At 37.0% G+C, this 23,151-nt stretch overlaps 2 protein-coding genes across 4 annotated transcripts; both read right to left on the bottom strand.

The window, feature by feature from the left end:
- Positions 1–571: 571 nt before the first annotated feature.
- Positions 572–14,365, bottom strand: LOC122308366 (GPI ethanolamine phosphate transferase 3). Of its 3 annotated transcripts, XM_043121648.1 has the most exons (21): positions 14,031–14,364; positions 13,927–13,961; positions 13,687–13,808; positions 12,579–12,668; positions 12,343–12,462; positions 12,117–12,200; positions 8,945–9,022; positions 8,367–8,492; positions 8,177–8,266; positions 7,834–7,869; positions 7,671–7,726; positions 5,983–6,130; positions 3,625–4,066; positions 3,427–3,518; positions 2,453–3,002; positions 2,072–2,207; positions 1,841–1,882; positions 1,630–1,668; positions 1,428–1,599; positions 1,175–1,258; positions 572–944 (listed from the first exon to the last, which is right to left on the bottom strand). In XM_043121648.1, exons 1-21 carry the CDS (start codon positions 14,360–14,362, stop codon positions 804–806), a joined length of 3,015 nt encoding a protein of 1,004 aa, XP_042977582.1. In that variant the 5' UTR covers positions 14,363–14,364; the 3' UTR covers positions 572–803. The 3 variants fall into 3 exon arrangements, 2 of the variants coding, with proteins under 2 accessions (XP_042977582.1, XP_042977583.1); XM_043121649.1 differs by lacking the exon at positions 1,630–1,668 and having other exon boundaries at positions 1,428–1,581; positions 14,031–14,362; XR_006242015.1 differs by lacking the exons at positions 1,428–1,599; positions 1,630–1,668 and having other exon boundaries at positions 888–944; positions 14,031–14,365.
- A 3,986-nt stretch (positions 14,366–18,351) lies between these two features.
- Positions 18,352–20,134, bottom strand: LOC122308365 (chaperone protein dnaJ 49-like). Its single transcript, XM_043121647.1, has 2 exons — positions 19,941–20,134; positions 18,352–19,757 (listed from the first exon to the last, which is right to left on the bottom strand). The coding sequence occupies exon 2, from the start codon at positions 19,698–19,700 to the stop codon at positions 18,588–18,590; it is 1,113 nt and encodes a 370-aa protein (XP_042977581.1). The 5' UTR covers positions 19,701–19,757; positions 19,941–20,134; the 3' UTR covers positions 18,352–18,587.
- Between the last annotated feature and the right edge of the window lie 3,017 nt (positions 20,135–23,151).

Raw genomic sequence — 23,151 nt, 5'->3', positions numbered from 1 at the left:
CCTGAATGAGTACTATGCAGCTCAATCTAAACCAGAGGGATTGAACAGTGCACAAGTAAGGGAGAAAAAATGGTGTCCACCAGAGCAAAATATGGTGAAGGCCAATTGGGATGCAGCTTTTGATGCTAAAGCCAAGAAGGTGGGGGTGGGAGTGATAATCAGAAACGAAAGGGGAGAGGTTATGGTAGCCTGTCATGAGCAGAAACTAAATATTGCAGATCCAGTTACAGCTGAATGTTATGCATTTAGAAAAGCCATGGATTTGTGCAAAGATTTATACTTTGATAAAGTCATCTTCGAGGATGATGCTCAGGTTATCATAAATGCAGTAAATGTGCAAGTGGAGGATCTATCATATGTTGGTAGTCTAGTTGAAGAGCTGAGGAGGAGTCTCAAGGGATGCAATGGATGGAGGGGACAATATTCTCAGCGAAACACTAATGTTGTAGCTCATAATTTGGCTAAGGCTGCCATATTGATTGAGGAGGAAAATGTGTGGATAGAAGAGGCACCAAGCTTTGTCTTGGATAGTTTACTTGCTGATAAACAATGTATTGATCACACAATTATATGAATGAAAGAGGTATTATTATTTCAAAAAAAAAAAACACCCTTTTACTTCTTCTATCAAAAGAAAACACGTGTCTTTTCACTGCTAGAACCGACTTGATGCGTTTCTCAACGCATTTCCTCTATAAGACAAAATGAAAACCACAGTGCTTGAAATAAATACTGTGCATTGCTAATGAACTATAACAAGTAAATTACATAAGTTGAAAATATGTTGTTCGTAGTATAAGCATTCATTTTTCAGTACTTGGATTTTGTTGCACATCCTTTTCCACTCGACCAAAATAGAAAAGAGATGCCAAGCAAATCAAGACGTCTGTAAGGATAAGACCCACCACATCGAAAACAAACTTTGGGGCGAATAACCCCCATACCTGAAAAAGGATAACATTCACAGCAGTACACTTATCAGTATGGCATCATCATCATTTGTTGTTTGAAAATGCTATAATACTACTGCCCTGCCCCCTTATCGTCGATCTAAATGATTGATGTGCGCAATGCCATATCAGTACAATGTGACGGGAGTGTGATGAGAGTGGTACATAACATAACTCTACATTGCACAGATTGACATAAATGAAACAATCCTTGTAGCATTTACCATTAAATGCCGCCTGTGAATTGTGACACATAACATCGTGACAGTAACTGTGGTGGCCGTAATGAGCCCATACATCAGATACACCTACAACATAAACAGCTATCAATTATACCATTTATCACGGATGAGACAAGCTGACCGTAGTATGGCCAACAGAAACAATACTCTTTTACCAAATTAAGGCAAAAAATAAAAAATATAGGGATAGATTTAATATACCCAATATACAAAAACATCCAGGTAATTAACTTACTTGAGATAACCGCATTAAAATGAATTGTTTCTGACTCAACATATTTTGGCGAGCAACAAGAAATGGCAGTGCAAATATAGGAAGGATGTGAGAAAAACCAAATGTGTCAATAGTAAGGAGGATTGCTTGGCGAATAAGGATAAATTCATCAAACCTGAAAATGGTATAGGGTCAATCATTCATCAACAGGGTACTGGCAATTAAACCAGCCATATCAATCACTATAATAGGGGCAAAATGACTGCATCACCAAAAGGAGTTAACCACTAATGAAATCTCATGCTCAAGAAAGTCAATTAAAAATGCTGCTGAGTTGCGACTTGTTCAATTGAGTCGATTTGGCGCTAGCAAGATCCCCATTGATAATTGAAAATTCTAATAACTAGGCTTGTGTGAACAAGCTTAAGACTCACCCGATAAATGCAGCACCATATCGAAGGCCATCAAAAGCACACCTGAAGAAAAATTAATTAGAAGGTATGGAAGATAAATCCCAAATTACCAGCTACCCACACACACCCATTACAAACATAAAAGTTATCTAGTGGTGCACATCAAATGAATTTCCGACAAAACATAAAGCATAGCAGCAGTAAAAACGTCAAAAAACCTGCAAAACTCGTAGTAGAGAACAAGCAACATACCAGTGACCAGTGCAGAAGAACATACATGCCGCTAGAAAGTTCCATTGTGTTACGGGAAGAGGATCAACAGCCAAAGGATCACTCATGCTGTCCTTGGCTTCATGTTCCATGTTGCCCAGACTCATTATGCAACAGCCTGGAAAGACACAAAATTACATAAAGCAAATCCTTCATAAATGTGTACTACACTTGCACAGCTAAAGATACAACATCCACAGACGTCTTATTTACTGAAAAAAATCTATGACTAAATGGATATATATTCTCCAAACTTAAATGAATGGATATTGCCTTACATTAATGCAAGTATAAGATTGCAAAAAATATCTTACTAAACTGTGTATAATAAAACTAAGCATGAGGTACAAAAGCAACCATCACCTCCAATTATGGATGCCAAAGCAACCAAGGGACCTTGTTTTCCTAACAGAAGAATGACTACTGAACTCAAAGCAGATAGCATTCCCACCGTTTTAACAACTAAGCTTTTGCTGTGATCTAAACCTTTATCTTTGTTGAACAGCTGACTAAATGCCAGTAGTGATACTTGTCCAAGCCCAATACCATAAATCATTCGGGGAATGCAATTTCTGCTGATGCCATAAGAAACCAGAGCCAGACTCCATGTACCACTTTCTGAGGCCCAGTGCACTGCTATGAGCATATAACTTAAAATGGTTCCCATGATCATATACTTCCAAATCCCCACAAAATAGCTGCTAGAAATGGTCTTGTATAGCAAGTATGACAATAAAATCAGCACTAGAATTGGTACAACTTCAGCTATATACATCCAAGCAGGAAACTGTGAGACAATACTCATTATCCATGAAGGATAAGCGTTCAGAAATTGAGAGGTCACAGCCTGCTTTGATAGCCCAATTTCAATGGTAAATCTGCAAAAGGTGATCAAGAGAAGGAAGACAACTGCCTGCAATACATACCTGAAACATTAGCTTCAAAGGAAACAATCTTGAATAAGAGGGAGTGTTTTGTGAACCATATAAGTGACCAAACCATAGTTACAGTAGCTCTTTTTGCTTTGTTATTGCTTCGTGAACTTATTAAAATCAAGAAACAGGTTCTTAGTGTTGAAAACTTAAAGTCCATACAAAACTAAATACTTAGTTTGTCAAGCACCTAATGGCTTACGATCGAATTTTAACAAACTTAATATAAATCACGAGTTTATAGGTGAGTGGACTTGTACAAGATTGGGTATGAACAAATTGAACTAAATCTCAAACCAAGCATCCCATAAACAACAAAAATAAGTGTTATGGTACCGTATAATATACATGAGGTTGAAGATTGCTCAAAATGAAATTGCAAGAATCTCAGGAGAAAATACATACTTCTAATAGCATCTTCTTCCTTAGGATTGTGTAACGTAACTTAAAAATGCCAGTTGTAGCCAAAAGAAAATTTGCTACTTTTCCTTCTTCCACTGATCCCAACGTTATCACAAAAAAGGTAAAAAAGATGTGAATGCCAGCATATAAAATGGAATGTACAACCATACAACAATAAATATTCAGTGACGGAGAGCTTACAAATATAACTATTTGAGAGGAAGCTGCTTGCACGTATAACTACCACAAAACATGCAACAATTAAGCCTAACGAAATCCCAGAATCTCCACAAGTAAATGAAGCACCATACTGCTTGGCCACCCACTTGATAGATAGTAAATGGATAAGCAGAGACACTAACATTATGCCGAAACCAGTACCCATCATCTTCAAATTAAACTCAGTCCATTTTGAGCGTGCTAGCTCAGCAACACTTGTTAAGAAATTAACATACAAGTCAATTTGCATCTTAAGAGCAGGTAATAATGAATCAGAGCATTCATTTTGATGTAAGAATAATTTCTTTGTAGTATTGGACCAACTCTTATCTGCTTGAGCATATACATCCGCAATTTGCAACAAGTCTTCATGGGAAAATCCAATGAGAGATGAAGCTGAATAAACATCAATGTACCTTTTCACCTAAACAATAAGAATCATTTTGTCACTAATAGAGATGATGAAACCCAGAAAACTACCTCAATGATAATTTTTTTTTTCTGGGTAAGCTTCTAAATGAAGATCTTGCAGCCACTAATCATTGAAAAACATTAAATAAAATTATAAAACAGACATTCAAAAAATTTCCAAAATCAGTCCCCTTCCTAGTACATAAAGATTTGAAGCTAAATCCCAGTGTTGATCTTAAAAATATATATAGGCCTCTCCGCATATTGAAGATAGAATGTGCACATTTTTGCTAAATTGCATGCTCTATGGATGATGATGATGATATTAGCACAAGAGATCTTTTTTAACTGAAGAACAAAAACGGCTCAAGAGTGCTTAGGAACAACCACAATTGTTCAATTGGGTTGTTAAAAATGAGTTTTAGCAACAGTATGCAGTGTGTTAACGATGGTCTGATCATCATATATTAATTGGAGATGCGGAACCCTATGGGGGGAAGGGGAAGGAGAGAGATTGAATCAAAGTTATTGCAGAGGAAAGGTTGCTGAGAATTAATGTGTCTCAGAAGCATGATAATGAGACCCAGGGATGCTGGTTGATTAAGGTGCAGGAATATTTGCAGGATTTGTAAATTTGTTATGAATGGTTGTAATGATTGTGTAAAAATGCTGGGTTTTGAAATGAGAGATGAAGGGTAGTTGAGGTTGCTAGAAGAAAAGAGAACCCTCGGGGAGCTGAAAACAGAGAAGTAATCAACTCTTCTAAGGAATGTGAGCTTTACCAGGGCGGCCCAAGAGTGGGAAGTTGACAGATTCGTGGACTTCTTTAGACTCTTGTACTCCATTCATCTGAGCCCTCAAGGCTCTGACACGCTGTGGTGGGTACATGTAGGAAAAGGTATATTCTCGGTTTGCTCTTTCTATAAATTCTCACACAATCGCAGAACAATCACTTTCCATGGAGAAAGATTTGGAGAAACAAGGTGCCTCCCAAAGCAGCATTCTTTGCTTGAACATCTCTAGGAAAGATTTTTACAACGGATAACCTACAGAAATGCAGGGTAATTATAGTCAACTAGTGCTATATGTGCAAAAAAAGTGGTGAGACTGTGGATCATCTTCTACTGCATTGTGAGGTCGCTATAGCGTTATGGGAAGATGTATTTAGACGATTAGCACTAGCTTGGGTTATGCCTGCCACTATGGTTGAACTTCTGGTCAGTTGGACAAATCTAGGTGGTATTCCACAAATCCCAGCTGTGTGGAAGATGGTTCCTATTTGTATTCTGTGGTGCTTATGGCAGGAGGATAATGACTGGACGTTCGAAGACAAGGAGTGCTCTTTAGTAGAGCTTAGACTGATTTTAATTAGAATCCCATTTCTTTGGGCCAAAGCTATTTATTTCAGTGGCCTTGATTTTCATGATTTCCTTATTTCCATTTTGTCTTCCTAGATTGATGTTGACTCTTGTATACCAGCTTGTGTACTTGGACTATGCCTATTTCATTAATACAATCATTTGCTTTTTTTTTTAAAAAAAAAAAAAGAAAAAGAAAAAGAAAAAGTAAAAACAACTCTTCTGGAATCTTTGTGGATCAAGAAGCTTGGGTGATAAACAACAAAGGAGTTTCGGGAGGGTGGTAAGTTTAGTTGGAATTTTTTTCCAATATAGATTTCCAAACCAAGAGCTATAAAGCGTGCTACCTTTCTTTACAATCCTTTACTTGAGAGTTGTGCTGTGAATAACAATTAACAAATGGCAAGCACAAATTATTTTTCAAAACGTTTTTCCAAGTTAAATGTTCCCCACCTAATTTACATGTTATAACCCATTGAATTAAATCAATAGGAGACAAATCCTTAAATATTCATAAAATCTCTGCAGCCCCTTGCTCGAATATCAACTCTAAAGCCAACAAGATAAATACCTGCCAAGAATTGATACAGAGTACATTGACATAATTTTGCTTCCATTGTTCCAATTCAGACTGATTCTGACATTTTTCTAGATTAGTGCCCTCTGAGTTCAATGTACCAGAACCCAAAGCATACAAATCAGTATTAACACGCCCAATGCTGGACAAAAAAAGAATGTCATGAGTATTATTCTTAATATAGAAAATGTACAAAATAACAACAAAACAGAAAGTACTAATACAATAAAACACTGGTGAGCTAATGGCCAATAATACACTGATAAATAATTTTCATATGTTTGAACAAGTATATTGAGGAATACGAGAAAACAAGATAAGCTTGGAAGCAGGTGTATTCACATGGCTATTTATATAAACAACTTGTTTAGGTCGGCCAGCTTTAAGAGTCGTTTGCATAGGGACAAAAACAACATATCATGTTAAAAGCATATGCAATAGAAGTAAGCAAAGTTGGACAAACTCTCATGGTTGGCTCATTGAATTTTCCAAAAAAAATCAACTAGGCTTAACAGAACCCCAGTAGAATGCAATTATGCTTCTGAAACATGGGATGACATCAAAGGATTTTAACGAATCCACAGATTTGTCTCATTTTATTACAGAAAAGTACTTGGCAGTTTCAAACAAGAGTGAATGCTCTTACAACTTACAAGTATGAGAATGAAGGTTTAGAACAAAACAAAAGATTTAAGAAAACAGTACAAAGAGGCTAATTTTTTCTTTCAAGGCCATTTATAGTATAGCATCAACCTTAGTATCCCACCAACATTATTGAGTAGCAGATGGAGCATGGATTTTCATGAGGAAGTCTAATTGGTTGGGTTCACATTTGCAGAATCAGCTATCCCAACAGAGTTCTTAAAAAAAAATGATGGAAGCCTCAGGTAATCAATCAGTCACAGATTTCCAAAGCAATCAAAAAAAGGAAAAGATGCAATAAAAACTTCTAGCAAAGCCTCGAAGGACCCGAAATTTGGTATTCCTAATCCTATTGGAATAGGTGTCCAAATTTTAAAACTAAAAGATCTCAGAAAGTTTGATCATTAAAACAAAATGTAAATCACTATAGGCTGCATATAAAGCCCAGCAGCAGAACTACACACAAATGAAAAACTTATGGGCCATTACTGGAGCTCTCTAGTAAATGTGCAAATTATAAACCCTGACATGATGAAGAATAATCTGCAGCTCCTGGGTTGGCCTTGTGTCATTATTATCTGTCCCAAACTAAAGCATCAGCATTTACTCCTCTCTGAGGTCTTCAGCGGTTTGCCAGTGGCATTCTTTGTCGAGACTCTACCCCCACCAAACTATAACAACCCAGCCCTTCCACACCAAACCTAAATATTATGTATCCAATTTACGGTTTTTAATCCAAAAGAATCTTGCATCACTCACCCAAAGCACATATTAGAAGGAGTTGAGGAAAGATAAATTTGAGCTAAGCAATCCATAACTAAAGCCATCATAAAAGTGTATAATTTTTTTTATTGGCACTGGGTGTTCAAGAACAAAGTACTAACTAATCCCAGGGGGGAATAGACACTTGGAAAGAAGTTTTCCACAAGTGCACCTCAAAGTGTATAAATTTAAAACATATAAAACAATGTACATATTTTTTTTTATAGCTAAAATAAACATATAAAAAAGTTCATATTAACAGGATGCTTACACTGCACCTTCCAAAAGGAAAGGGGATGCCAACCAGCGCTGACAGTGTTACTGCAAAGTCAAGCTGCAAAGAGTGACTCAACTAAATACAGGTCATAAAATAAATATACAATTGTATCAAGAGAAACAATGTCCCAAACATGTGACATCTGAAAGATAAACCATTTCAACCTGTTGGATAGAGCTGATGTACATCTTCTTCCCATCCTAGATTTCAAAGAACAAAAAAATATTCAGGAAGATAAAACCATGAGCACCTTTACAATAAAATCTCAGATGTATGTATCGTCTAAAAGTCTAAATAAGCCACATCTTATTATGTTTTATCCATCCTTACAACTTTCTCCATTTTTTTTTTTTTCTTATTTTCTCTCTCATTTTTTAGAGAAGCAATATGAGCATGTAGACATTCCAAATCCAGCTAAAGTAGAGGAAGAAGAAGAAAAGCCAAGGAAAAGCAACCAATTGATGGGAGAAATCTTGAAGCCAACAGCATTTAGGAGATGGGTAATACCAAATTGTGTCCACCAGATGAAGTATCAAACTCAGGTGGTATTGAAAATGGAGGCTTCTTAAAATTCATGGCAAATATTGACGTTTCAACCTGCATTAAATGACTGGGGTCAGCATGAGCAAAGGATTTGATAACTGCAAACTATAGTTTCTACAAGAACATGATATATATATATATATATATATAACACCTCTTCAGGACTCCCTCCACCATGATCTCCATGTAGGGTTTGTCCATGGTCACCCATCACAAGAAGCAATGTATTTTCATGTAAGCCACCTGGTCCAGATTGGCTCTCCAACACTTCAATTACTTTCTGGAACAAAATAAGTGATCAATCTGTTGATGTTAGTAAAGCCAGAGAGAGGACAAGATTAAAAATTAAGGATTTGATGAATTCAGGAAGGATAGCAGCAAAGTAGAACCATATAATTTAACTTCTTCTGCACCTAAAATAAAACATTCCCGACAAAGTAACCCCTAAATAAAGTAAGCATGCAAATATTTTGAAAGGAAAAAAAAAAGAACCCAAGATCCACTATCTCCAATAGTTAAATTTCAGAAGTAACATCTACCAGAATAAGAACCAGGAATGACTTACTCCGACAGATGTGGGATAGACTATTAGTTTAAAACACCTAGAAATTTGTCACAGCAACTTGATGTGTGCCAACATCAAGTAAACATGGATCAGGAATTCATGGAAGCAGAATCCAATTTGTATGTTGTCCAAACTGGCATTTGTGTCTATAAGTTCAACAAACATACCTCTAGAACGAGATTGTATTGCTCCAATTTTTCTATCATTGGACTGGAATCAACCCCAAATATGTGGCCTGCATGATCCTGAGTCATACAAAAGATCATGAATATAAAAGTTTCTCTTGCAGCCTGAAACAATATAAATTGAGAGGAGATGATAGGTCATTAGTTTGTTAATAATATAAAGCTCTAAATGACTTGGTGCAGCTCTTTAGGATCATAAAAGAGTAAGTGTTACATCAATAATATCAGCACCATAAAACAAGAATTTTAATAAGAATGCCCAGGCCAAAGCAAAGATGATACTAGTTGAAACTCCCGCAAACTCCAAAGCAGTTTTTCCTTTTTCACCATGCATCTCCGAAGATATGAGCAACACAATGACTTAATTGCACCTCAGCACATTGGCTTTGACATGATATCCATATGACAGAAGACTACTGTTCATATCCTATAATAAATTTCATAGAAAGCAGCTGGGAGCATGACCTATGAAACCTTCTTTAAGAGTGATAATCCTAAGGAGCTCCCTCACATCCTTTTCTCATTGTACAAGCAAGCACTATATCATATTATTGTAACATCCCAATGGAAGACCTAAACCACATGGCCTACACTCCAAAAGGACTATTCAATGATACAATTGAAACCATATTGGAATCTTATAAAAAGCAAGAACTTCCCCTTCTCAAGCAACATGGAATCTCATTCACCACCTACCTTTATGCTTATCATATGGGGTGTCACAATCTCCCCCCCCCCCCCCCCCCCCTCCCCCCCTAAATTCTCAACGTCCTTATCGGGCCTGTCCGTTGTCGTTGGCACTACTCAAGTCCCACATTTTTTGTTAGGATAGACTCTGATACCATTTGTAACGTCCCAATGGAAGGCCCAAACCACATGGAAAATTAGTCAATAATACAATTAGAGCCTCATTGGAACCTTATAAAGAGCAATAACTTCTCATTCCCAAGTAATGTGGGATTTCATTCACTACTTATTTTTTGTCCTTATCATATGGGGTATCACAATTATTTTCACCATTAAGCAGGCAAGGCCCAAGTACACAAGGAATGTACATGAGAATAACCTAATTAGAGTTTACAATCGAAAGGAGAAAATCATGGACATTTAGCCCATTACAAACAACTGCCCCTCCACATAAGAACAATGATTTAAAAAAGAAAACTTTAGGGCTGGTTTGGATTCAAATATGAGATGAAATGAGATGATTTTAGATGAAAGTTGAAAGTTGAAAAAAATATTGTTAGAATACTATTTTTAATATTATTATTGTTTTGGGATTTAAAAATGATGAATTGAGATTTGAAAAAATTGAATTGTTTATTATATTTTGTGTGAAAATTTGAAAAAATTGTAATAATGAGATGCGATGCGATGAGATGAGATGAAACACTCTAAATCCAAACCAGTCATTAATCTCATCCACTATTCTCTCGCGATCTTTAAAACATCTATCATTTCTCTCCCGCCATATATGCCAACACATACATATAGGAACCATTATCCAAATTGCTGCCACTTGTGGATTACCTTGGAGGCCTCTCTAGCTTGCAAGGAAATCCACTAGTCTAAGAGGCATGACCCATGACAATCCAATTCTAGCAAAAAAATCATCCCACATGGTTTTGGCCACCTCACAATGTAAAAGCAAATGATATATTGATTCACCATTCTTCTTATACAGACAGCCACCAATTCAACACCATTACCCGGCGTTTTCTTAAACTATCTATGGTGAACATCTTGTCCAATGATGTTGTCCTTAAGAAAAAAGCTGCTTTTGAATGAGCTTTCACCTGCCAAATACTTTTCCATGGGAACATGATCATTCAAGTGCTCGTTAAAACTTGGTAAAACGATCTGACAGTATATTTACCTTTCTTAGAGGGGCTCCAGTTCATATTATCTATGGTACCCTTTGTCATGCTTATGAAATACAATGCCCAATAGAACTATGTGATAATCTCCAACTCCCAATCTTGGGCTGCCCTAATGAATTCTACATTCCATTGAGGGAGCCACTAGAAAAGGCCAAGAGATCAGGTATCGCTGCATCCATATCTCGTGCAAGCTCAAAAATGGTAGGAAAGGTGTCATGGAGGCTTTGTTCACCACACTATTTGTCATACCAAAATCTAACACGAGTTGTCGCCCATCACAAAATGTTCATGTCTTCGGAAGATCTCCCAATGTCCCCTAATGTATTTCCACAAATCCACTCCACATGAGCCGCATACCTCATTCGAGCACTATCTCCCCCAAGCTTCCCCAAACTATGAATCTATAAAGGACTTCCATAAGGCCGCCCCTTTCATGTCGGTACCTCTACAACCATTTACCCAATAGGGCTTGGCTGAATTTCATCAAGTTATAAATCCCTAATCCACCCCCATAAATTGGAGTACAGACAATTGACCAATTAACAAACTCGCTTCCCGAGTGAAAGATTGGATGTGTCCCACATTACTCCCGCCATGAGGGAGTTTTCTTACGTTAAATAACTTAAATGGTTCAACCCATTTTTATATTGGGGCATCTTTGAGCAAATATGTTGGACAATAAGTGAAGCTTTTTTTTTTTTTTTAATCAGTAAACAAGATTTTATTAATCATAAGAATAGGCAAGAGCCCAAGTATACAGGATAAGTGAAAAGCTTCACTCAGGAGAATTTTGGTTTTCCAATTCAAATATGATCATCTAGTTAGATAGTCATAAATATTTGTCCCAAGTACAGTTTGTTCATTAATTTCCTGTATATGCTTGCAAATTTTGGTTCACAACTACTTGTGCCCAAAAAATTCAGAAGGAATTTTTTTTTATTGGCACCGGGTGTCCAGGAACAACGTCCCAACTAATCCCACTTGCGAAGAAGTTTCCCGCAAGTGCACCTCGGGTAATTCAAGGAGAAAATCTCTCAGTTCAATGGCCACTAGAGATTGTCTGCACCCAAGGGGATTTGAACCTTAAGACTTGCGGGGAGCATACCCCCAAGCTCAAGGCATTTACCACTTGAGTCAATTTCTAAGGGTTTTTAGAAGGAAAATTACAAACAGATTATAGCAATATCCGCTACTTAAACAGCAGTTTTTACATACACGCAAACCGAAGATATCCAACCAAGTTTTGCTTAACTAATAAAGCATGCTGAACATACCACACCAAGAAAATGTGCTATAAGAACGTCCCAATCTTCTTGATACAAGGTTGGGAGTAGGTGGTCGATGCATCCATTGTCTACCTGGAGAAAAAACTTCAATTACTTTTTAGCCAGTGTAATAATTAATGAACAACTTATAACTCCATCTAACAAGCAGACTCCATCAAATATTATAGGGGAAGAGTAATTGAAGCTCAAACCTGCATGGGAACATGATGCATACCGTATGAAGATCTTTAACATTAAAAGAGGGGTACGGATAAGACTTTTTGAAATGATTAGGGAACAACTGTGTCCATGTATCATCCCCCATCATCACCACTCGCTTTCCATTTTGAACTAACTGCAAGAGAGCCCTTGTATTGGATTTACATCACAGTAACAAACAAGAAAAAGAATCTAATACTAAGCAAACCAAATCACCCAATATATGTGAGCAAAGTAAATCACAATGTCAACCTGATGTATAAAGTTATCTTCAACAATTGCAGGAGCACCAAAGCTATTCCCAACGTCAATAAATGTAGGCAGTCCACCGGTTGTCAGGCCCTGAAAAAAATGCAAGTGGAACAAGGCAACATTAGAGATTAAGCTCATGCTTCACATGAACTAATTTGAAATATAAAACATCCAAGTTTGGTTTAATCTCATAGCAGGAAAAGGAAAGGAACTAACATATCAGAAAATCTGCCTGCTGCAACAAAATCATATTTTTGCAAAGAATGAAAGTTCCATTAAAACCAATCCAGTGGGACCAACAAATACTGTTAATTCCTTCTTCCGTACGAACCATCACTCTATAATCACTTTCCTAAGCTTTGTCACACAACAACACGGACCCACAAACTACCGCCTAGCATCACTTGTCCCTAAACTTTGACTCAATAAAACACAAATCCACAAAATACCACCTCATTGTCACATTTGCTCTAAAATGGCACGAGGGGGTTGGTAGTACTGTAGTTCATGGATCTGAGTAGTACTGACTCAATTCATAACGTAAGTGACAGCAAGGTAGTAGTCGTGGGAGGGGGAAATTGAATTATCCCTAAAGTTTAAGGGGAAAAAAGGTCTATGAGGTAGCTGCATTATAAGGCCCATTTTTTTATAAGTAACATATTATATTAATAAGAATAGGCATAGGCCAAGTACACAGATTATATGGCCGATTTTCATCACCCCAGCATTTCCCAACGCGCCGAAGCTCTAAAGTATCAGTCAGCTCGTATTGAATTTTTAGCATGAAACATAATAATAACAATGAAATGCACGGAACAAATTAGGTATATTAGTCAAGTACCAGAGGTTTGGAAGATGGTGCCTGTATATCTTATGTGGTGTGTATGGAACAAGAGGAATGGACGCTGCTTTGAAAATAGAGAACGTTCTTTGGGGGGTTTAATTAGAGCTTTCTTTTATCAATCTTTGTTACTTTGGACTAAAGCCATTGTTTAAGAGGGTCTAATTTTAATGACTTGTATGCTTCTTTCTTTGCTAGTAGGCAGTAATTAGGCACATGAAACCATAACAAGAAGTAAACGGCAAAAAAAAAAAAAAAAAAACTCACTTTCAAACGCTGCAAACTCGTGGTTGGTGGATCTGCTATAGCTTTGAAAATCCTAGCCGAAGATCCTCGCTCAGAAGCCAGCTTCTGAATCACTCGTAACTTGTCCATCCATGGTTTCGACACTGACATTTGCACGCACTCAATTAATATCAATCACTCACAGTTTTAAGTTAAGCCAGTTACAAAATAAAAAGAGTCTTGCAGAAATTAAGATAAACCGAAACAGTAAAAAAATCTGACCTTCGAAAAACGTACTGGGAGCAACAAAGTCAAACCTAAAAGGCAAAAAATATAAACAAAAATATATCTAAAGGAAAAGAAAAACAAAGAGGGATTGTTTGTACCTGAGGGCGTCGAGGATAATGATGACGACGCGATCAATAACCGGCTTGGTCCAACAACGGGAAGAGTTAGGAGAAGAAGTCGACGACGAAGAAGAAGAAGTAGAAAAGCAAGGAGATTGGGAAAGATCGGAGCAATGGCTGTAAAAGGGGAGCTCGGTCCGGGTGAGAAGGAAACCTCGGGTGAAGATAAGAATGGCCACACCGTGAAGAAGCAATATCAAGAAGAATACCCGTATCTGCTCCCATTTCCGACTCCGCCACCAAACCTCCATCTCCTCCTCTGCCTTTTTCTGGAGCATCTGGTATTCAATTCTTGACCAACGACATAACATATAAAAGTCTATTTTTAAGGGAAACGTACAGTCACCGACAACATTTACTGAGGATTTATACCGACTGACATGGGATGCTATATGAATGACACGTGATTATTAATAAAATTGAAGAAAAAAAGAAAAGAGAGAGAATAAAACGGGAATCCAAATTCCAAACCACTTTCCTCCTTTCCTCTCCCCTCCCTCCGTCCATCCTCCATGATTTCAGAACTACGATTTTTTTTTTTTTTGTGCAATTCATAAATTCAACACAAAAGCTGATGAGATGGTCACATGAAATGTTTGTTGTATACATACGCACACTTTTAGAAGTAAATTGCAGAGAATGGTGTCGCGGAGCAGCTATGAACTAGAACTGCATGAAATCGCTGATCATAAACCTCAAAAAGTGAAACAAAAGAAGCAGTCATCATTGCAAAAGCTTCTCTGGCATGAAATGTGGGGCTTTCCCATTGAAACGGATAAAGAATATATATATATGTAGCTGCAAGAAATGACAGAATATAATATGATGTAATTTATGTAGTCGAAATTATCTTCAAAGTGGAAAAATATAGGCCACATTGTTTTACTGATTTGCGGACTTCCCAAATAGCAGGAGATGAATTCGATCTCTGAAAAGATTTATCCCAGGGAAGGAATAACAATACAGGAAGAGCATTTATATATATATATATATATATTATAAAATAAAAAAATACATGAAGAACATATCCATGAATTTTGAGGCCATCCCCTAGTTAGTGTGGAGGGAGGGACGGGGATGAATGAGGGAGATGTTTACGCCCGTAAGGCAACCAGATTGAATCGTCAACTCACTTCGATTAATCTCAACTCATCATTATAATTTTTTTAAATTTTAACATAAAATATAATAAACAACACAATTTTTCAAATTTTAAAATAATAATAATATTAAAAAATAATATTCTAATAATACTTTATTCAATTTTTAATTTTTATTTCAACTCTAACATTCCTAAAAATTTTTATTTCAACTCTAGCATTCCAACACAGTTAGTCAAAAGAGAGGAAGAGGAGAATGTATCATAGATTTGGAACTCTCGTTTATATCTATATATATTAAGAACCTCGCTACTTTGCCGCCTGTAACTTACCGCTATAAGTTATTGTTAGTGTAAATTCATCTTATCATTTTTTCTCAATTTTTTTCATATTTTTTTATCATTTTAAATTTTTTTTAAAAATATATAAAAAAACTAATAATACACTAAAAATCAATTTCTTAATCGTAAAATTTTAAAAAAATATATATTTTTGTAATTAGTCAAATGGAGCGGTCTAATAGAGGCGACAACCTAGCTTTATTCATATATTAATGGAAAACACTAAGGCCACCGCTGATGGCTCCCGCTGGGGGCCACCGTTGGCCCAAAATTTTTTTTTTTAATTTTTTCTTTTCCTTAATGATTAGAAAATTTTTTTTTAAAATTATTATAATTTTTTATATTTTTTAAAAATGTTTAAAACTATTAAAAATAATTTGAAAAAAAATAAAAAAACAAATTTTTGTTTTTGCCTAACGATGGCCACCAACAGTACCTGTAGCACCATCCTATATTAATAGCCAGGTTGCTACTGCCAGCTCAGTCGGTACAAAGTTAAAAAGCTATCGGTGGTAGTAGCATTTTCCACGAGATAAACCATAGAATACTTTTACAAGAATGGCTTGAATTTCAAGCCCCGGGAATAAAAGGAGAAGCGGAGGGGAGAGGGAGGGACACTCAAATCGGCACCTTATGTGGATAGGTAGGTGGTGGGTTTAAAGATAGAACGGGTGGGTTTAGAGAGAGTTTCTTGCTTTCTTTGTGTTTATGTGGTGAATAAAAGTTGCCCGTCCCTTTCCTCTAGATATTCATTTTCTTTTCTTTTTTTCTTTCAAAAAAGGAATGTGAAGTCATTAATCCCCCGTCGATTGGAGTTCTTGCGCAGACACCCATTGGTGTTGAAGTCATTATTCTTCGGCATGCGTATCCTGCCGTCGCTCCAATCAGATCTGATCTATACCATTGCCTACCATAGCCGTCAAGACTCCTGATGACTAATATATTATCCTAAACAGTTCTCTAACAGAGTGCCCAAAAAACCACCTTCATCATAACATTTCTCTTAACCAATATAACAACAATCTCAGGGAGAAAAATCATAAAGACGGACCATTTTGTTTTGTATTTGAAATCAAAAGATCAACTTCGCGAGAAAAGACGCAAACTACCAAGCTTAACATGGATAGCTTTGAGCCCGACTCCAACTTCCCAGATGTTCCACCGTCCAGGAAAAACTGCTTCATCCACAGCCTTGACAACCAAACTCAAAACCAAGAAAGAAAAGGATGGCAGCTCAACCTATAATTCGAGTACAAAATTTCAATTCATGCCTCGTCTATCTGCAATTATTGTCATCTTAAATTCTTTCCCTGAGCCACCTTCTAAAAGTGTATTTTTAAAGAACAGACTTTGTATTTGGCAAACCAAGATTAACCATGCATAAAACTCACAAGTCAATGCTCACAACATCGGCAGGGATCCAGACATATTAAGGCCAGGGCTGAGCAGCTCATGAGAGTGGGAGAGAGAGAGATCTTATAACGAGTACTCTATTCATCATAGTATATGTAACCATAAAAGCGGGTAACGTTTCAAAGTTGCATCCATCCTTGAAGACTGCAGCAAGCATTCAAAGACATGGTTGAAGACAGCAAGTTTACAAAATTGTGCATGTGAAATGGGCCATAATTCTGTGGCATTGGATATACGAGCTTAAACGTGCAAGTGGAATGCGACAACTATAACCCTTCATCTGTTCTGCAGAATCTAGTCTACATGCATTCTTCAGAACAAGCAATGCTAAACCAGTACCAATCCACAAAAGAAAAACAAATGACTAAACAAAATTTCTGTATTTTATGCATTACCATAATAATGCAAATTTAAAAGTAATTCGCCAAAACAGAAAATAAACTACATGACAAGTGCCCCTAAGGATAAGCCAAAGGGTAACAATCACACATCTATGGCAGCTTCAGTAACTGATCCTGTAAACCATATGATTTTTATATGCATTATGTAGAAGGGAAATGGGAAACTCAAACCGAAGACACGAGGCACAAGGATGATCTGTAACCTATCTTTAAGAAAGCCTCTGCTCATCTTATAGCTATACTATAATTTTAATGTCTCATCTAATGGCAGAGCTTATAGTTTTGCTATGATAGTTGAGACATGAAGAATCTATCCTGAACTTATAAAGCTTTGTAGATGCATGCATTGCTTCATCCCCCCAAAGCGTCCTGGATTCCCAATTTTTTTTTTTTTATAAGTAGAACTTGATTAAATATTCATACCATTACAATCATTGAGGCCCCCTTTTGGGCAGCACAATGTTCTCAACTTCATCCAAAATTAACTACCAACTATAGCAGGTTTGCGAAATGCATTTGTCATTATTATAACCATCATGCCTATTAACAAACCCCTCTAAACTTTCAAAGTTCGGCTGGATGGCCCAACTCATCTTGAAAAGCAAATCTTCAGATCTCAGTCAAATCCTACAGCTGTCGAACTTTGGTGCGGTCATATGGGAATAATACATGGTAAAAAGTAATACTACCTACTCGAAAATTTCATCAACAACCCTTGAAATCACCAGAACCTTTTTACCAGCCTCATGGTGGAACTCTCTAATTCAAAATCTTCCTTCATAGGCCCACAAGTCTAGCAATTGAAAACTATCTAATTAAGTAAGGTCATGATTATACCCATACAAAAAAAAAGTAAGGTCATGATTATCAACAGAGGAAAGATCAAGGACACGTACTACGTAGTGCATACCCTAGTTAAGGTCCTAGCTTATGACGGAAAAATCACGCATAACTTGTAAAGCCACCTTCAATAATAAAATCAAAAAACTCAACATGCGTGCAACATTCATGGCAGAATACTACAAATAACTGTAATAAAAAAATATATCAGAAACAATCATCTTTCTATGTATCAAATTTAATATTTCAGTCATACAATAGCACATCAAGCGAAATATCTATTCCAGATTTTCGTCCTTAATAGTCTAGATAGCAAGACAAGGAACAACTTATTTGGCGTTTGCTAAAATAATCTTCCTTTAGAGTGATCCAAAACCTGTATAATACAGTAAATCTAAAACAAAACAAAGGAAGAACAATTAATAACCTTGCTACAATTAATCAAGCCACCGACTCAAACCGCTGCAGCATGTCACAATGAGGTGTCTCCCGGATAAATCCCCACTGGCGACGCTGCATCTCAAGCCGACAATTCTGCGACAGTATAGTAAAATATTCCCTCTCAACCCTCCCTTCAAGGGCCGCACGTCCCGCAGTACCCGATGGGTAATCCTGCTCAAACTTTGTCGACTTAACATAATAATTGACACCCTTTTGCGTGGTAAACCTGTACTCATATGGATACGAACGAGATAGGGCGTAGATGGGCTCCGACGATGGGAAAAAGCTGAGAAGTAGAATAAGCAATACGGGCAGCAGTTGAATTAGCATCCTAACATTGTACCCACCAGCAGACCCGGTATCACCGCCGGTAGGCCCCATTCCCGCTCCAAAGCTAAATCCGCGAAATTGAGTTGTCGCCGGAGCCATTCCTCCATAGAAGAAGTTCCTAAAGATTTCATCCGCATCAAAATCGGTATCGTAAAACCCATTGAAACCTTGCGGAGCGCCACGCCGAGCCGCTCGCCGCTCGTAAACCGGCTCATCCGACCCGGAAATATCATACTTTCGCTTACTTTCCTCGTTGCTCAGACACTGAAACGCCTTCGACACAGCCTTGAAAGCTTCCTCGGCACCAGGGGCCTTGTTCTTATCTGGGTGGACCTTCAAAGAGAGTTTCCTGTAGGATTTTCTCACATCTTCAACCGTACAAGTCCTCTCAAGCCCCAGAATATCGTAGTAGTCCTTCTTCTTCTTGATCTGTCTCACCATTGCGATCTGCTCTTCCGTGAACGAGGCTGATGAAGATGCTGAAGACGAAGACGGCCCTGCCGATGGAACCCGATGGCGGAGAGAGGGCTGATCGGACGACCTCGATGGAGGTGGCCTTGGCTCGGATGGGCCATTAACGGGCTGATCAGAGTCTTGGCCCGGTCGATCGGCTGTTCCATTGGAGTCTTTCTCTATCGTCGATAAGAGATCGTCCACGGGTAGCGAGGGATCGAGACGGCGGGCTTTGTTGACGAATTTGAGGGCTCGGGCTCGATCCCCACCCTCCAACGCTGCTTTCCCAATTCTCAAGCACTTTAAAGCTTCATCTTTGTTCCCGTCCATTTTAAATTGCCTCCCAAAATATTCAAGAATAACAGACAATGGAAATGGAGGAAAAACCTAGAAATTAAGAGCAGAAGGTAAAGAAGAAAATCACGACTCCGAAAATTATCAACAGGTAATCATTAGAATTGAAAGGAATCGGTTTTCATCTGAAAACAACATCGAATTAAAATAAAAACATCCTCGAATTATTAGAAACAACAGTAAAGAAAGAGGAACTTGGGATGAATGGAGCCTCACAACAGATGGGGGATCTGAGCAAGGAGTGGAGGAAGTTCGCTGTCGGGGCCGAGAACATTGACCGACTAGGGTTTCATCGCCGAGAGGTTATTGGAGATTCTCGCTGTTAGGAGATTCTCGGGGAACAGGTGAAACTAGAGATTTGGGGGAAGTAGAGGTTATAGATTGGTGAGGTGATATTTAAAAGGTCGTGTTTGGATTGGATTTTCAAGGTTTTAACATAAGAATAATGATTGGTTATACGGATGGTATTTAACTTTTTCTCGTTTCAACATATATCTATTATTTCTATCAAAAAAAAAACATATATCTATTATTTAAATACAAAAAAACTTTTAATTTCAAATCCTAAATTTTTAAAATTTTTTATCTAATCATTATAATTTTTTTAAATTCTTAAACAAAATATAAAAAATAATTCAATATTTTCAAATTCAAAAACAAAAATTATATTAAAAAATAATAGTCAAATAATTTTTTAATTTTATAATATTTGTATTTAAATATTTTTTTTTCAAAACTCAATAAAATATCTTAACTCAAATAATTTTACTATTATTTACAAACTATTTCATTACTATTCACAGATTTCTCATCTCATTTCATTTATATAAGCAAATGAGACTTAAGAGTAATAAGATGAAATGAAAATTCTGTGAATAATAATGAAATAGTTTGTAAATAGTAGTGAAATTATTTGAGTTAAGATACTTTATTGAGTTTTGGAAAATAAAAGAGAAATATTTGAATAAAAATATTATAAAATTAAAAAATTGTTTGAATATTATTTTTAAATGTGAATATGTTGTAATTTTTCTTTTTGAAACTTGAAAAATTATAATGATTAGATAAAAAAAAATTGAAATTTTGAAATTGAAAAATATTTTGTATTTAAGTAGTGTTTGGGAATGAAATATTGAGAAGTTTTGAAATGAAATAGGATGTTCTCAACACGTTTTACTTCCCAAACATGGCCTTATATATATATATATATATATATATATATATGATAAGGAGTTAAAATTTTGTTTCACAAGTAATATTATATACAATCCTAGAATGTATGTGTCTTATATATTAAAACATGAGGGAGTTGGATGTAAGGAATATGAGGAAGAGAAATGATTTATACAGCCCTAAATAGACAAACCACATATAAATTCTTATGAAAAAATGGACTATACTTTAAAATAGTGTAAAAAAATATATATTATATATTAATGGGATTCACTTTTTTACAAATGACTTGTATGAAGCTTTCCTATTTGGAGATTGTATTTAGCATTACCCTTTAAGGAAGACACTTGTATGAGAACCCAAGCTAGGATTCATTGTTGCTTTGTTCCACCATCATATCATAGTATTCCAGCTTCTACAGTATTGTTGTTGACAAAGACACTAGGTATGCTTCCATATTACAACTTTTTGAGCTTCATAGTGTTAAAATTTTTTCAACTTCATTATCTATTGGGTATGCCCTCTAGATTGTGTTTTCATGAAGAAAAAAAAAATTATTTGCACCATTTAGTGCCGTTGGACCGGTGGGTGCAGTGTTCAAAATGGAGGACGTTGGTTGCCTTCTATGACAACGACTCTCAGACAGTGCTTTCACCTTACTTGTTTCATTGCTTTTGTTTCTCTCGTTGATCACACTCTCTCTTTGCAAAATTGCAAATTGTTTAAAAACTTGATTTTTTGGAATGGAAGGTAGAGCTTTCGAGAGGAAGCTGCCAACAAGGATGGCAATGGGATGAAACTCCCTTACTTTTGAAGCTACCGGCAAGCACCTTTTACAATGCCTCAAGCTTGAACATAGAGGAAGGTCAATGTTATGAATGTGTTCCACACTTCCACACAAGCAATCACCTACAACTAAAGAGAGAAAGGGTTTGGTAGTGTGTGGGAATGCCTCCTATGCCTAGTCAGAAAAGATAATAGGAATCTCTTAGCCAGTAGAAGATGATCATTTTCATACCTTGGCGAGTATAAATAGAACCCACAATGCATTCTATTTGGTGTAAAAACTGCCTAATATATCATTTGAAATTCAAGTGATGGGATAGCTATACAAACTTCTCTTGCATTTTGAAAAGGTTAACAAAAAACAACTTACCTGGGATTCTAGGGTGGTTATCACCATATCATTTTAGTAAGTCGAGTTCTCAACCCAGGACTTATTGAACTAGGGGATTAAATACCTTCCAGTTACCCCGCGAAGTCACACGTGATGACACTTATATAATGATGGTGTCGCTTCATATTCTAGGTTTTTTGTCCTTTTGCATTGCCCCTATCAGAGTGTCAGTCCACTTTCACGCCCCTTCACATTCCCCTTTGCCGTTTTACATTCAATTATCTCTTTCCTCCAAACACTCCTTCGTTTATCCTCACTCCAACCCTTTTGGTACTCTTCTCTTCTCCTCATATGCTCTGCCTTCCTGTGAACCCTTATTGTTATCTTTTGAAACAATGACTTCTTCTAAATCTTCTTGCCCTTCATCCTCTCGTGGAGATGGACCTTCACAACCCTGCCATCCTCCTCCTCACTCTAAGGGGGTGCTCGCTAACTGTCGCTCTGCCTTTGAAGGCCATCAGTAGATTTCACCTCAACTTGTCACGAGCTAAACTTTAGGAGGGATTGTTATGGGATTCTTGATTTCATTGTTTTGGCTACCTTAGCTGCACCCTGAAGTCGTGGACATGAGAGATTTGGTCGTATCTGTGGCCTTATACTTGGCTAGGTTTTTAAATGGGGATTCGTTCGCCTTTCTTTCGTCTTGTGCACGATGTGCTAGATTTCCTGGGTCTCCCTCCTACCTAACTTGTACCCAATGCTTGGCGCATTTTGGTGGCTTGTTGCGTTCTTTGGAGACAGGTTCTAGAGCCCACAAGTGACGAATAACCCAATGAAACTGCCCGTTAATTCCTTTCTATGCACGGCTTTAAGCATTTGGATTGAAATTTTTATAGTTTCAAGACTCACAATCAATTGGTTCAATTGGAACACAAGTATTCCCATGCCAAAGACTAGCTAAGAAAATTTTTCTTTATATCTGGTGAAGTTTTGGGACTTTCCTGTAGATGAAACTGCGAACTGGGAGTTTCCTATCAGAGCCTCATGGAGCCCTGTTCCTAATGACCTTGGTTTTGAGATTATCCTCTTTGGCCAAGATAATGCTCATATATGTTTGGTACAAGCTCGGTTGGAGGA

The sequence above is a fragment of the Carya illinoinensis genome, chromosome 4, assembly GCF_018687715.1.
Source record: "Carya illinoinensis cultivar Pawnee chromosome 4, C.illinoinensisPawnee_v1, whole genome shotgun sequence".
NCBI classification, from domain to species: domain Eukaryota; kingdom Viridiplantae; phylum Streptophyta; class Magnoliopsida; order Fagales; family Juglandaceae; genus Carya; species Carya illinoinensis.
The sequence above is the reverse complement of the archived record's forward strand: the minus strand, read 5'-3'. Positions and strand labels throughout refer to the sequence as shown.